Source organism: Macaca thibetana, chromosome 4 (assembly GCF_024542745.1).
Source record: "Macaca thibetana thibetana isolate TM-01 chromosome 4, ASM2454274v1, whole genome shotgun sequence".
Classification (NCBI taxonomy): domain Eukaryota; kingdom Metazoa; phylum Chordata; class Mammalia; order Primates; family Cercopithecidae; genus Macaca; species Macaca thibetana.
Window position 1 is genome coordinate 50,257,848 of NC_065581.1, and position 15,427 is coordinate 50,273,274.

General features: G+C 36.2%; 1 protein-coding gene across 2 annotated transcripts in view; it reads right to left on the minus strand.

Annotated features, from left to right (window-relative positions):
* The window catches only part of MMUT (methylmalonyl-CoA mutase), a 35,997-nt gene extending 20,596 nt beyond the window's left edge, over positions 1–15,401 (minus strand). Inside the window, exons 1-6 of one of the 2 annotated variants that reach the window (XM_050786162.1) lie at positions 15,182–15,401; positions 10,906–11,329; positions 9,415–9,782; positions 7,804–7,961; positions 3,780–3,951; positions 1,603–1,851 (exon numbers count right to left, since the gene is read on the minus strand). In XM_050786162.1, coding sequence (XP_050642119.1) covers positions 1,603–1,851; positions 3,780–3,951; positions 7,804–7,961; positions 9,415–9,782; positions 10,906–11,290 — 1,332 coding nt within the window. In that variant the 5' untranslated portion in view covers positions 11,291–11,329; positions 15,182–15,401. The remainder of the gene's footprint in view (positions 1–1,602; positions 1,852–3,779; positions 3,952–7,803; positions 7,962–9,414; positions 9,783–10,905; positions 11,330–15,181) is intronic. The other variant, XM_050786163.1, reaches the window with a different exon arrangement.
* Positions 15,402–15,427: the final 26 nt, after the last annotated feature.

Genomic DNA, 15,427 nt, shown 5'->3' on the forward strand with positions numbered 1-15,427 from the left:
TAAAAATAAGTAGAAACATAAAGTTGACAAATCTTTAAGAACACAGAACAAAAAGGCAAACAGATATACTATAGAAAAGATAAGAACAGGCAGGGAGCAGTGGCTCACGCCTGTAATCCCAGCTCTTTGGGAGGCCGAGGTGGGCAGATCACAAGGTCAGGAGTTTGAGACCAGCCTGACCAACATGGTGAACTCCCCCGTCTCTATTAAAAATACAAAAATTAGCTGGGTGTGGTGGCGTGTACCTGTAATCCCAGCTACTCGGGAGGCTGAGGCAGGAGAAACGCTTGAACTAGGGAGTCAGAAGTTGCAGTAAACTGAGATCGTGCCACTGCACTCTAGCCTGGTGACAGAGCGAGACTCTGTCTCAAAAAAGAAAAAAAAAAAAAAAGATAAGAACATCAGGATATTATTTAAGGAGGTCCATAGCTTATGACTAGGAGTTCTAGAAAGAGAAACCATATGAAAATGGCAAGAAAAAAACTGTCAAAGAAATAATACAGGAAAATTTCCTAGAGCTATAAAAATATATTTTTTTAAAAAGTGAGATGAAAAAGACCCAATAAAGGTTCAGTACCATGTAGGAAAAAATACACCAAGTTATACATCAACACAAAAAGTAAAGACGAGGTCCCAATACTTTGAAAAAGAAAGATCCTGAATAAGAATGGCATCAAATTTCTGATCAGAAATATTGAAAGCCAGAATAAAAATATAGAATAAAAAACAGATCAACGCTTACAAACTTGCTTATGAATTTCCTGAATGGAAATAATGTCAAGCTTAGTCAGATTATCAATCAAGTATAAAAACAGAATAAAGACATTCTCAAACAGGCAAAGCTTCAAATAATTTATCTCCCATGCACCATTTTTAGCAGGTTTCTATGAGATGTACTTCCAAATAACCAAGAGATAGACATGGGATTCAAGATTCAGAATTCAACAGAGGAGAAATGAAAATATATTCCTACTATAATGGCAAAGAGGAGTGAAACAACAGCAATAGTGAGCAGAAATAGAGAAAAGACAATTTAAATCAAATGAGAACATTAGAAGATTTCAGAAAGGATTATATTGAGATATAATTATATCAGTACTAAGGGAGGAGGCAAAGTAGGGGTATGAATCAGCCAAAATCTAAACTACTCTACTAGGAAAGCAATAGTGTCTAAGGTCTCATGTGTAATGTCTACAGTTGATAAAATTAGAAGAAACAGTATACATGTGATTATAAACTATGCAGATAAAAATAAAAATAAGCAAAGAAGTATGTATCTTACTCCAGGAAGCAGGAAAAAAAAAGTGGAAGATCAAAAATTGCTGTTCTTTCTATGAGCTTTTAACTACTAGCTATCTTTTCAATTCTTTTAATAAAATACTTTAATACAAATGTATTTTTAAATGGATTCAGTTTTGAAAACTATAAAATTAAATCTGAATTTCTTTTTTTGCAAACATTGTTTAAATTATTATATAAATTTGTAAGTGATTTGATTTATAAACTTAAAATCTATAAATCTTGACTTATAAGTTTTAACATCTATAAATCTTTACAAATCTGCAAATTCTGAAAACAAAGTTGCAAAGTGGAAAAACTCACCTTTAAAGCAGCATCGTAAACATCATTTGTGAGAGATTCCATCATGTAGGAACCTCCCCAAGGATCAGCCACTTTGGGAATTCCAGATTCTTCTTGAATGATAATTTGTGTGTTCCTGGCAATTCGAGCACTTTTCACAGTTGGCAAACCCAAAGCTTCATCAAAAGAATTTGTGTGCAAAGACTGAGTCCCTCCAAATACTGCTGCCATTGCTTCTATTGCAGTACGGACAATATTATTGTAAGGATCCTAAAATATTTGATAAAAAACAAAAACCCAAAGAAACAAGTGATAGATATTGTAACTATAAACAGCAACATGATTAAACAGCAACTGCTGCATACTTTCTATGTCAATTTCCATACTAAGCTTCAGAATAGCAAATAAATTTAGACAAATTAGTTTAGAAGCCAGAATTAGAAGAGAATTAGAAGAGTCAGAGTCACTGTTTAGTGCTTAATCTTCTCTTAAGCACTAAAACATTACCTCTTATAATCCTCTGAAATATCAGACGTTTGTTGTGCTTACTTATATATTGCCTAAATACTTTTCTATAAGTATATCAAGAACACATTCTTTTTCTACTTAAGACTATATAGTCCTTCATTTCATAATTCACTCTCCCTTAATTATTTTGTCTACCTCACAGTATCTACCACAATGATGTGTACAAAACAGGCACTGAATAAATGTTAACCAAACAGATAAAACAATGAACTGAGATATCTGAAATTTGAGTTCTAGTTTATTGTATGCCTAATTGTGATTTGGGCAAGTCATTGGATCTCTCTGAACTTCAGTTTCCTTAGCTGAAAAAATAAGCAAGATAAAATAAAAATGATTATTAAGGTTCCTTCCAACCTAAAAGTCTCTATTTCTCCATTTATTCATTTATATTTACTTTATTTTATTTTATTTTTTTTTTTTTGAGATGGAGTCTTGCTCTGTCGCCCAGGCTGGAGTGAAGTGGCACAATCTCGGCTCACTGCAAGCTCCACCTCCCAGGTTCATGCCATTCTCCTGCCTCAGTCCCAAGTAGCTGGGACTATAGGCGCCCGCCACCATACCCGGCTAATTTTTTTGTATTTTTAGTAGAGACGGGGTTTCACCATGTTAGCCAGGATGGTCTTGATCTCCTGACCTCGTGATCCGCCCGCCTTGGCCTCCCAAAGTGCTGGGATTACAGGCGTGAGCCATTGCGCCCAGTCTATTTTTCCATTTATAAGAACCTGAAGTTATATTTCATATGGAGCACAATAGTTATTACTCAACATTTAAATGTATAAAAGCAATGTAACTTTGCACATATAAATTATTTTTAAATGTACCAAAATAATTTCATATGTAAAGAGAACATGTATAAAAACAAGGCCATAACTATACAATTTTTAAGAGAACAAATAAAATTACCCAAGTAAAAATAGTCTTTAAACAGTCTGTTTGCTTGCATGCTTGTTTAAACATATAACTTTAACATATAAAATATGTATGTATATACAATCAATTTTAAATAGGCAGTTTTATGTTAAGAATTATAACTCTTACAAATATATGGGAGTATTAACTTATGACTTTTGCTTCTTCCTCATCATTAAATTCCATTTACTTTTTTTGTGTGTGTGTGACACGTAGTTTTGCTCTTGTTGCCCAGGCTGGAGTGCAGTGGTGTGATCTCGGCTCACTGCAATCTCCACCTCCCAGGTTCAAGTGATTCTCCTGCCTCAGCTTCCCAAGTAGCTGGGATTATAGGCATGCACCACCATGCCCAGCTAGTTTTGTATGTTTAGTAGAGGCGGGGTTTTGCCATGTTGGCCAGGCTGGTTTCGAACCCCTGACCTCAGATGATCCACCTGCCTCGGCCTCCCAAATTGTTGGAATTACAAGTGTGAGCCACCTCACCCAGCCTTGTTTACTTTTACAAAAGTGTTTCAGCACTACATGGAAGCTAGGATGTAAGTGATTTTATATTGTTAACCACTAGAGGGAGACAATTTTTATTTATTTATTTATTATACTATGTATAATTACAAATCTAAGTATACATTATGCTTCAGAATATTTATGATTTCAAATAACAGATAGCTTCTTAAATCTATTTCCTGCTTGTGCCATATTGCTCAGAAAATATATATATAAAAGACTTTATTAAAATTCTACATTTTGAATTATATACACACCTGCTCAGTAAGTGACCATCCGGATGTCTGACAATGTGCTCTTAGAAGAAGAGATTTTGAACTTTTAGGCTGAAACATTTTCTCTATTAAGTGAGCCCAGAGTCTTCTACCAGCTCTCATCTTTGCTATTTCCATATAGAAATTCATTCCAATTCCCCAGAAGAAAGACAACCTAAAATAGTAATGCTAGGTCCAGAATTTAATTAAACTTAACAATATAGAACAGAAAAAAAAAACTAATTGCATCACACACTAGAAAATCAAGGTCTATATTTTAATTTCAAACAACTTAATTTGAATTAAGATCAGTACATGTATATTTATGTAACTTTAAACCTAACATAAAATCACAGTTTTATGCATATGGAAGAAATTTTGTTTCAGGTAAGAATTATTCACTTTGTAATTGGTTTTCTTTATGAAAGAATCTCTTCTTGTGTCCTTCATTAAAGAAAGATTCAATTTCTTTAAAAAAATATATTTTAGGAATACTCAATATGTAAGATAGGAGTCACTTATGAATGAAATAAAACAGCAAATCTGCTTTGTTTAAATAGTCAGAAAGTGTTTTGTAAAAGAATGATTGTGCATTTGGTCTAGGCATATACTTCTCCTTCACCTCTCCCTTTTATCTCATATTCTGTGCTGATTTAAACATTTAGGTTACTTGCCTGTCTCTAAAGGCACAAAGCTGGCAAATCCACTCCTGATACATTTTTGGAAGAAGTTGATTTTTTGAGACAGAGTGTTGTTCTATTGCCCAGGCTGGAGTGCAATGAAGCACTGTCAGGTCACTGCAACCTCCACTTCCCAGGTTCAAGCGATTCTTGTGCCTCACCTTCCCAAGTAGCTGGAATTACAGACAAGCACCACCATGCCCAGCTAACTTTTGTATTTTTAATAGAGACCAGGTTTTGCCATGTTGGCTAGACTGGTCTTGAATTCCTGGCTTCATGTGATCTGCCCACCTCGGTCATCCGAAGCACTGGGATTGCAGGCATGAGCCACCACACCCAGCCTTGAAAGAAGTTCTTTTTTTTTTTTTTTTTTTTTTTTTTAAATTTATTATTATTTTACTTTAAGTTGTAGGGTACATGTGCATAACGTGCAGGTTTGTTACATATGTATACTTGTGCCATGTTGGTGTGCTGCACCCATCAACTCGTCATTTACATCAGGTATAACTCCCAATGCAATCCCTCCCCCCTCCCCCCTCCCCATGATAGGCCCCGGTGTGTGATGTTCCCCTTCCCGAGTCCAAGTGATCTCATTGTTCAGTTCACACCTATGAGTGAGAACATGCGGTGTTTGGTTTTCTGTTCTTGTGATAGTTTGCTAAGAATGATGGTTTCCAGCTGCATCCATGTCCCTACAAAGGACACAAACTCATCCTTTTTTATGGCTGCATAGTATTCCATGGTGTATATGTGCCACATTTTCTTAATCCAATCTGTCACTGATGGACATTTGGGTTGATTCCAAGTCTTTGCTATTGTGAATAGTGCTGCAATAAACATACGTGTGCATGTGTCTTTATAGCAGCATAATTTATAATCCTTTGGGTATATACCCAGTAATGGGATGGCTGGGTCATATGGTACATCTAGTTCTAGATCCTTGAGGAATCGCCATACTGTTTTCCATAATGGTTGAACTAGTTTACAATCCCACCAACAGTGTAAAAGCGTTCCTATTTCTCCACATCCTCTCCAGCACCTGTTGTTTCCTGACTTTTTAATGATCGCCATTCTAACTGGTGTGAGATGGTATCTCATTGTGGTTTTGATTTGCATTTCTCTGATGGCCAGTGATGATGAGCATTTTTTCATGTGTCTGTTGGCTGTATGAATGTCTTCTTTTGAGAAATGTCTGTTCATATCCTTTGCCCACTTTTTGATGGGGTTCTTTGTTTTTTTCTTGTAAATTTGTTTGAGTTCTTTGTAGGTTCTGGATACTAGCCCTTTGTCAGATGTGTAGATTGCAAAAATTTTCTCCCATTCTGTAGGTTGCCTGTTCACTCTGATGGTAGTTTCTTTTGCTGTGCAGAAGCTCTTTAGTTTAATGAGATCCCATTTGTCAATTTTGGCTTTTGCTGCTGTTGCTTTTGGTGTTTTAGACATGAAGTCTTTGCCCATGCCTATGTCCTGAATGGTACTACCTAGGTTTTCCTCTAGGATTTTTATGGTATTAGGTCTAACATTTAAGTCTCTAATCCAAAGAAGTTCTTAACACAGCAATTTTCAAATATTTTTATCTCAGGTTCCCTTTTTACTCTTAAAACTTACTGAAGATTCCAGCCGGGCGCGGTGGCTCACGCCTGTAATCCCAGCACTTTGGGAGGCCGAGACTGGCGGATCACGAGGTCAGGAGATCGAGACCAGCCTGGCTAACATGGTGTGAAACCCTGTCTCTACTAAAAAAAATACAAAAATTAGCCGGGCGCGGTGGCGGGCGCCTGTAGTCCCAGCTACACGGGAGGCTGAGGCAGGAGAATGGTGTGAACCTGGGAGGTGGAGCTTGCAATGAGTGGAGATCGCACCACTGCACTCCAGCCTGGGTGACAGAGCGAGCCTCTGTCTCAAAAAAAGAACAAAACAAAAAAAAAAAAAAACAACTTACTGAAGATTCCAAAGAATTTATTTCTTTATTTGTATAATATTTATCAATATTTTCTTTACTAGTTCACTTAAAAGTAACAATAAGGAAGGGCACAGTGGCTACTGCCTAGAATCCCAGCACTTTAGGAGGACAAGGCAGGAGGATAGCTTGAGCCCAGGAGTTTGAGACCAGCTGGGCAACACAGGGAAACCCCATCTCTACAAGAAAATTTAAAAATTAGCCAGGTATGGTGGCACACACCTGTAGTCACAGCTACTTGGGAGCTTGAGGTGGGAGGAACGCTTGAGCCTGGCAGGCTGAGGCTGCAATGAGCAGTGATCATGCCATTGCACTCCAGCATGTGCAACAGAGCAAGATCCTATCTCAATAATCATCAAATCAAATCAAAATAAACCTACAACATGTTAACATTAGTAACATTTCTTATGAAAAATAAGTATGCTTCTTAAAATATATGTATAATAAAAGCATCATTGTTTTACATTTTTGCAAATCTCTTCAATGTATGGCTTAAGAGAAGACAGCTGGAGTCTCATATCTGTTTCTGCAATCTGTTGCAATATCACTTATCGTGTAGCTTCTGAAAAACACCACTATAAATTCTTGAGAAAATGAAAGTGAAAAAGGCAAATAAAGCTCTAATATAAGCATAAAAACCATTTTTATCTCAAATACCCCAGAAAGAGTCTTAGCAATGCCCAACTGTTCTTAGACCACACTTTGGGAACTGCTGTCACAATAAGTACACAAATCCCTGGTATAAAGGAGCATTTCAGTAGTCTATAAACACTGAAGGCAGAAGCTATGTTTTCTACATGTTGTATTGTCAGCATATAGGCTAGTGTTTGGCACAGCAAAGCTTAGCAAGTGATTGCTGTACTGACTGAACCACCGAATGACTTTCGACTTCCAAATTTAAATATTTCATAAACTTCATTTAAGTTTTCCCATATTTGTCATACAACATTATTAAGAAACTGTTGTGAAACAAATGTTTCAACAGCACAGTGGATCCCAAAACATTACATTAGATAGTGCAACAGGAAAATAAAAAATAAAAAATAAAAAATAAATAATAGGTTAATTCCGTATTCTAAAATGGAAAAATTAGAAAAATAAAACTGCCTAAACATGATGTCTACATTTTAATATAGTTTGTTAAAACGTGAAACTTGTGTTCTCTAAATAGTTGGAAACAAGATATTCCTGGAATTTACAAAGAAGTACAGCCAAATTTAATTCTATTTTTTATTAGAAATATTGGCTTTTTCTCTCATTATCACTCAAATATAAGAAAATCTAAATCTAGCCTGATATTTATATTTATAAATCCATTTTATCAATATATAAAATGGTCCTATGCATTTCTTAATGTTGAAACAATATCTAGGTTTAATTTACTCACCTTGGTGCAAATTCATCAATTGTCAGGCCAGCCTGGAGTCCAGTTCTAGAGTACTCCAATCCATCTGCTAAAGTATAGGCCAGCTCCAGAATGGCATCAGCCCCTGCTTCCTGCATATGGTATCCACTAATTGAAATTGAATTAAATTTTGGCATGTGCTACATAAAAAAAAAAAAATTGTAACAATGAATAAGTAAAATATTAAAAGGTTCTATTAAATCCACTTTCTAAGCGTAAATATTATTTTAAAATTACGTTAAACTCAAATATACTTGGTAGTTTATAATGTTAACAAAATATTTAATACTTATTTGTTACATTTAATTTGCTTTCCAATTGAAATGGTTCGTCCATGAACCATCATCAGGACTCTACCTACTTTATTTTTCTGGTGGACAAGAATTTGTACTAACCATTCTTCTAAAAGTTTAAATTGTGGAATTAGCTAGCTGAGGTTAGGAATGTAACCTTTGGTCTGAGAACTAAATGAGGCATTTTTAATTCCAAACCAATGACTTGGACCTCATAAGAGGTTGTAGACCCAAACTTTGGGTTAATTTGCTGAAGATGTATAAATTTATTATTATTTACTAGTTATTAATTTTCTAATTTGAATGAAGGCATCAAACATGAATAAGTACATGGCAGGAAAAAAAAGAAAATGATTTAATTCTTAGTACTATATGTTGAAACAAAATGGGATAAAATGCATGGCTTTAAAAATCAAAGATTCCAGTTTGATTTACTGTGACATTTAATACTAAGCATATCCCAGACAGGTTCTTTCCACCACAATCACTACAAAAACTGTATTTCCACCATTCCTCTAAAATTTCACGTTAGGTAGAGTATATCACACATATCCTGCAGAGTCAAGAAAAACTATCTTTACCAAGAGTTAACCATACATAAAATGCTTGCTAGGCAATGCTTGCTAGAAAGTTTGGAGATAATAGTAATTACAAGGATTGATAGAGATAAAAAGGGTTGATGACGATTTTCCCTGTGCCATGAAATAATGGTCTGACTTTAACATAGGTAAAGAGAAGGAGCGCATTGCTAGTAAGAAGCAAAGTGTGAATAATGGGTGGAAATATAAACAAATTGTTCACAGGAAAATGAAGGAGGAAAATGTGTCCCTATGGAGGGACTTTTCCCATCATTCTCATTGGGAAAGATGAGTCTAATTCAGGGGTGAATATTAGGGACCTCCTTGAGATTACAGATATGAGTGATAAGTGATATCTTCCAATTCAGCTTTTAGCAGAAATAAAGCTCATATTCCAATCCCCATTTGTCTGATACCAGTATCTACTTCACAACTGCATCTGAATTTCGGAGGAAAATTTAAAAATGTAAGTAGAAGACCTCCCTGAATCTAACAATTATCAGAGTTAAATTTTAGGAATAAAGAAAACACAGTAAGGATCTATTGCCCGGATTCCTACAAGTAATGACAGAACATAAAATTAGTACATTAAAAACAAAAAGTAACAATAATAAAACATTCCAAATTTATAATACTCAGTTTTAAAATTAGGTTTTAGCATGGTGTAAAAATTCCTACATTCAAGGAACTATAGAAAAACCTATAATAACCACAAAGTATACCTTTGACGTATATTGAAAGATGTCAGCAATAATTTTCATGGATGGTTCTGGAGGAAAAATGTATGTGTTTCGAACCATAAATTCCTTTAGAATATCATTTTGGATGGTACCAGTAAGTTTCTCTTTAGGTACACCTTGTTCTTCTCCAGTTACTATAAAATTTGCAAGAACTGGAATAACTGCTCCATTCATAGTCATGGAAACTGACATTTTTTCTAAAGGAATTCCATCAAAAAGAATTTTGGTATCTTCCACAGTGTCAATAGCAACTCCAGCCATTCCAACATCACCACGAACTCGAGGGTTGTCTGAATCATAGCCACGATGTGTCGCCAGATCAAAGGCAACTGATAATCCCTGCTGACCAGCTAAATACATATAGAAAAATAATGTAAGATTCAAGAGTCTGGAATCAAGGTAAATGATTTACTTTAACAGATCAAAGGCAACTGATAATCCCTGCTGACCAGCTAAATACATATAGAAAAATAATGTAAGATTCAAGAGTCTGGAATCAAGGTAAATGATTTACTTTAACACCACTAAAAATGTTGATTCATCTCATAACAGTATACTTTTATAACAACTATTTTTATGCTCATACATGTCAAAACCAATTTAAATAAAGATACTTCACTTCTTAAGAGAGTCAGTTGTTTCCCTTGTGCCAAAATGCACAAATTTAGTTCCGGACCTCACTAAAGGAAAGAATGGAAGAAACAACAAATCTCAATCATCTCATGTCTATCTGAAGATATGGTACTTGATTGAAATATTTCTAAAATTCATGAAAAGATCTGGCTGTTCATATATGGTAAAAATAACTTAACATTTGTATGCTTGCTTACTTTTTTGTTCTTTTATCTAATACTGCCACAAGAGGATTCTTGGCTATTCAAAATATTCTGGAAAACTGAATTATGACAATCATACAAAATTTTTAAATAACTAAAATAATCTATACTAAATATAAGTTCAACCTTCCATGGGCAGTACAATCTTATAAATCTACCAGTTTAGTATTCAAACACTATGATTTTATTACAGCTCAGAAAGAATTAATAATAATTAAGATAATTTTCAGTGAATGAATGCCAGATTGCACTGAATGTTTGTACCACGTTATCACATTTACACTTTCTTTGGGCATCATTTAACTATCTTCCTCTCCAATACCTATCCCAACAATGTTAAACATTTTTCAAAGGCAAAGCTAATGTCTTCTTTTCTTCATGCAATTTCACCTCACCTAATTTCTTTTAAATAATGTGCATGTAAGTGTTGTTTTCTTTCAAAAATTTAGCACCTTATTCTAACTCACTTATCTTTTTGACCACAGAAGTTTAAAAAAATCTACTTTTTTCAGAGTGTAGTCTTTAACTACAAAATTATGGAGTGAACATCATCTTTACAGAGATTAACCTCAAAAAAATAAAAATATAGGAGGTATATGTCTTATCACAAATACTATGTCTTATATTAAAATCTCACCCTTAATATTGTCCTTATAGAACTTATTGCTCTCTTCCACAGTACTAAAACCAGCATACTGGCGGATGGTCCAGGGCCTAAAGGTATACATGGTAGGATATGGTCCACGTGTGAATGGCTTCACTCCTGGAAGTTCTTCAGGTAAGTCCGTAGTATCTCTCTCGGAATACAAGGGTTTTATAGAGATTCCTTCCGGGGTGTGCCATATTAGGTCTTCTGGGTTTTTGCCTTTCAGCTGCTTTTTAGCCAGGGCAGCCCATTCTGGGTGAAGGGGCTGTTGCTGGTGTAGAAATCGTTGCCGTATGAGCCTGGAGCCTGAAGATTCTTTTACCTGCTTCAGGTAATGAGGTGAAAGTAAAAAAAGCTGATTCTTAGCTCTTAACATGGTGGAGCATGGAAACACCCAACAGAAATAAGAACTGACCTAGAAAAAGAAACATAGTGTATAAACATTTAGAACAAGGGGTGGGAAATAGGAGCTACTGATTAGAAAGGAATAAAAAAGAAAGAAGATGTATTAGTCTGATTTCATTTCTTCCCCTTTTCTGCTTCCTGCACCTGATATTTTATAACTTTGGCCCCTCTTCTCCACAATTACTATCAGTCTTCTAGTTCCACTCTTTTTCCTCAGTAGCCTCTTAGCTGGTCTTACTGACCAGTCTTAGCCCCCTTCTATTCCATTCTATATGAATCCCTTCCATACAATGACATCATTGTAAATATGACTATGTCACACTCCCCATGAAATTTTTCAAAGACTCTGTATCATGTGGAAGATATACTACAGCCTCCTAATTAACATCAAAATGCTTTTATTAAATATCAGTTTATGACTGACATTATGTTGGGTAAAGGAGGAAAAAAGTGGTGAATAAGACAAACAGGTATTCAAGGCCTTCATGAACCAGTCTCTGTTTCCCCCTCAGACCCACCTCTGTCTTTGTCCTCTTTATGCATTTTGTGCACTAGAAATACTGGATTACCTACAGTTGGCTGCGCATATGTCAAAGTTTTGTGAATTTGCTCTTGCTCTTCCTTCTGCCTAAAATATTATTCTCTTGCTAATTCAGCTAAGGCATTATCTCCAACTTGCAGCGTTTCTATGGGCTAGTAACACAGAAGTCTATAATGACATCACAGAGAGTAGCAATTTTAATCTCTGCAATACCCTTAATAGGTAGGTACTATTATTAGCCCCATTTTACAGATTAAGAAACCGAGGCACAGAAGAGCCAGCATTGACTGGAACCTATGCAGCTGGTTTCAAAGTCCTTGCATTTAACTAATACGCTCACAACTCATCCCAGAACCCATAAGGTGAGCCAAATGGCCTCTTCAGTAATCTATTTCTGTGCTAATTTATAAACTGCTCCAACATTAGAGCTGTACATTCCTGATAACTAGCAAAGATTTTTATACTAGGTTGCTGGGTTCAGTGTCATCATTTTCTAGATGTAGAAACTGAGGCTTAGAGAAATAAAGTCGCCTGATCAAAATCCCACCTCACAAAGCAGTAAACTGTTCACCTGAATTACTAAAACTTGTCAGAGTCATACAGCCTAAACATATAGAGCCTATTATTTAAAAAGATACTGAGATACAAACATTAATATATTCACTATACTATGTGTATTATACTGCATACGGCAACAAATAAAGGGAGTTTCAAATTTTATTTTCCATACCATTTCTTACCTATCAGTTTAGTAAAGTTTAAATGAAATAAATACTCAACACTTATTACGGGGTCGTTAAACAAGACCCATAAACCACTGGTGAGAGTATGAACTATTTTAACTACTTTGGAAAGTAAATTGTCAATATATATGAAATGTTTCAGAAATGTTTATGCCGTTCCACTGAGGAACATTACTCCTGGGAAAGCTTCTGTAATAATACATAGATGTTCCCTATAGTTTTATTTGTAATAGAGAAAATTTAGGAAAATTGTGTCTAATAACATATGAATAAGTGAATTACAGCATATAAAAATGATAGCATTTCATGTAGCTATTAAAATATGTTTAGAAAGCTAGCAAAACTAATCTTTGATGTCGGAAGTCAGAAGAATGATTACTTATGGTTGCTAGAATACAGGAGCAAGAGAGGGGCTTTTGGGAGTAATGCTCTTGATCTGATTGCCACTTACATAGATATATTCTGTTTGTGGAAATTCATCAAATTATACAGTTATGTTTTATGCAGTTTCTGTAAATACATGTATAAGTACAAAGTTAAAAATGTGTTATGCGTATTTTCCCAAAAAAAGAGAAACTCAAAAAGTAGTAAGTAAAAGACTCAAGACACATAATTTTAAATGCAATAGGTTCAACTATGTAAAAAGTACATAGAACAAAGTCTAAATGGAAACAACAAAAAAGAGGCCGGGCATGGTGGCTCACGCCTGTAATCCCAGCACTCCAGGAGGCCGAGGCGGGTGGATCACTTGAAGTCAGGGGTTCAAGACCAGCCTGGCCAACATGGTGAAATGCAGTCTCTACTAAAAATACAAAAATTAGCCAGGCGTGGTGGCACACGCCTGTAATTCCCAGCTACTCAGGAGGCTGAGGCATGAGAATCACTTGAACCCGGGAAGCAAAGGTTGCAATGAGCACAGATCGTGCCACTGCACTCCAACCTGGGCAACAGAGAGACCCTGTCTCAAAAAAAAAAGAAGAAAAGAAAAGAAAAAAGAAACAAACAAAAATCCCTTCAATTTTTTAATACTAGCACAATTTTTATTCTTTAAATCTATGGGGTCCTTGTCATCCATCTTTTTGCAAGCCATCCACTTTATTTACTAGCTTAAAAGGTGGGTGAGAAAAATAATGAAGCTACAACTAAACCATTTCAATAGTAATCCTATAAAAGGTAATTTGAAACCCACCTGAGTCTAAACTGTTGGCAGGAAATATCACACTCATTTCACGTGGACTTTCCCAAATCTGAACAACTAATAGGAAAGAGCCCCGTATAAGGGACAATAACCTCCAAGATATTGCAGGGTCGGTTCCAGACCACCACAATAAAGTTAATAAAGCCTGTCACACAAATTTTTTGGTTTCACAGTGTATATAACAGTTGTATTTACACTGTATTGTAACCTATTAAGTGTGCAATAGCATTATGTGTAAAAAATACTGTACATACTTTAATTTTAAAATATTTTATTGCTAAAAAATGCTAACAATCATCTCAGTCTTCAGCAAGTCCTAATCTTTTTGCTGGTGGAGGATCTTGCTTGAAAATCACATGTGAATTGGTGGACGCTGGAAACAGATACCACTTTTAGATAAAAACACAACTACTGCGGAAGGCAATACGACCTCTGAATTTTCTCAGAAGACCATCAAGAGAGGCCTCAAGCATTCAAAGAAGCAACATGCAAAGCAAATATGTTACTGACAACTAACATGAGTTAAAGAGGAATGATTAATCCCACCCCCACACCTCAAAAACAAATCAGTGAGAAAAAAATTCTGAACCAGTAACTTCAAGCTTTAGCTGCTGACGTGTGATTGTACATTAATAGTTCAAGAAGATATTCTGATGTTCAACCAGTTGGGTTTGGAGATGGAAACATAGGACATGAAAATTATATTTGATATTAGCATAAGTACATCATTAAACACAAAATTATATTGGGAGAAAATCATCAAGTGGTTTAAAACTTTACACACGTACGTTATCCAGGGCTTCAAGCTTCCCTAAAACCACCTTCTTTCTAGACAAAACTGAGAACGAGTTAGTAATTTAAGCTTTTATGTCACTTTAGACCTGTCTTTTCTATTCTACCTCTCACTCTTAACCCTGTTTACACTCTTAATCCTGTTTACACACAGAAAATCACTTTTAGTCCCGAAAACTCTTAGAAAAACCATGACAATGACATAACCCACAACCTAGAAGGGAGGCAGCCATGGAGCAAGCTCATCCCTTTGGAACCATACAAAAACTGACCTCCGCCAACGGGAACAGTCAGGGTGCTTAGGTGGCCAGAGAAGATAACGACATGGCCCCTAAAGTATTAAAAGCACCTTCTTTCCAGAAGTACCTCCGAATTGCCAAGGACCTCGCCCAAAAAGAGAGATTGGTCGAAGTGAAAATCTAAACCTAAGGAGAAGGCAGAGAGTGGGATCCCGTCACAGTAGGAAGGTAAGAAGACAGAAGTAAAGGACAGACGGGGAGAGAAAGGACAAAAGTTCAAAATAAAGGGGTAGAGGAAGGACAGGAGCCAGAAGAATGGAGAGATCTGAAAGGTGTACGTCCTACTCACTGGTAGGCCTGTTTCGGACTCCGCTGCATGAGAGGGCGGCTGGACTTCTGCGTCCCCCGCCTCACCTGTCAGAGATCCAGACAGCCAGGCCTCCCCGCCCTCACCTAGCCCACACAAACCGCGCAACCGCCAGCGACAGCCGGATGACTCTGGGGGCGTAGGCCGACACCGCCTTCGCTCCAGCCAATCTATTCGCGCTCTCACGGGCGCGTTCCTGATGACGTTTAGGGGTAGGGTTAGATGCCC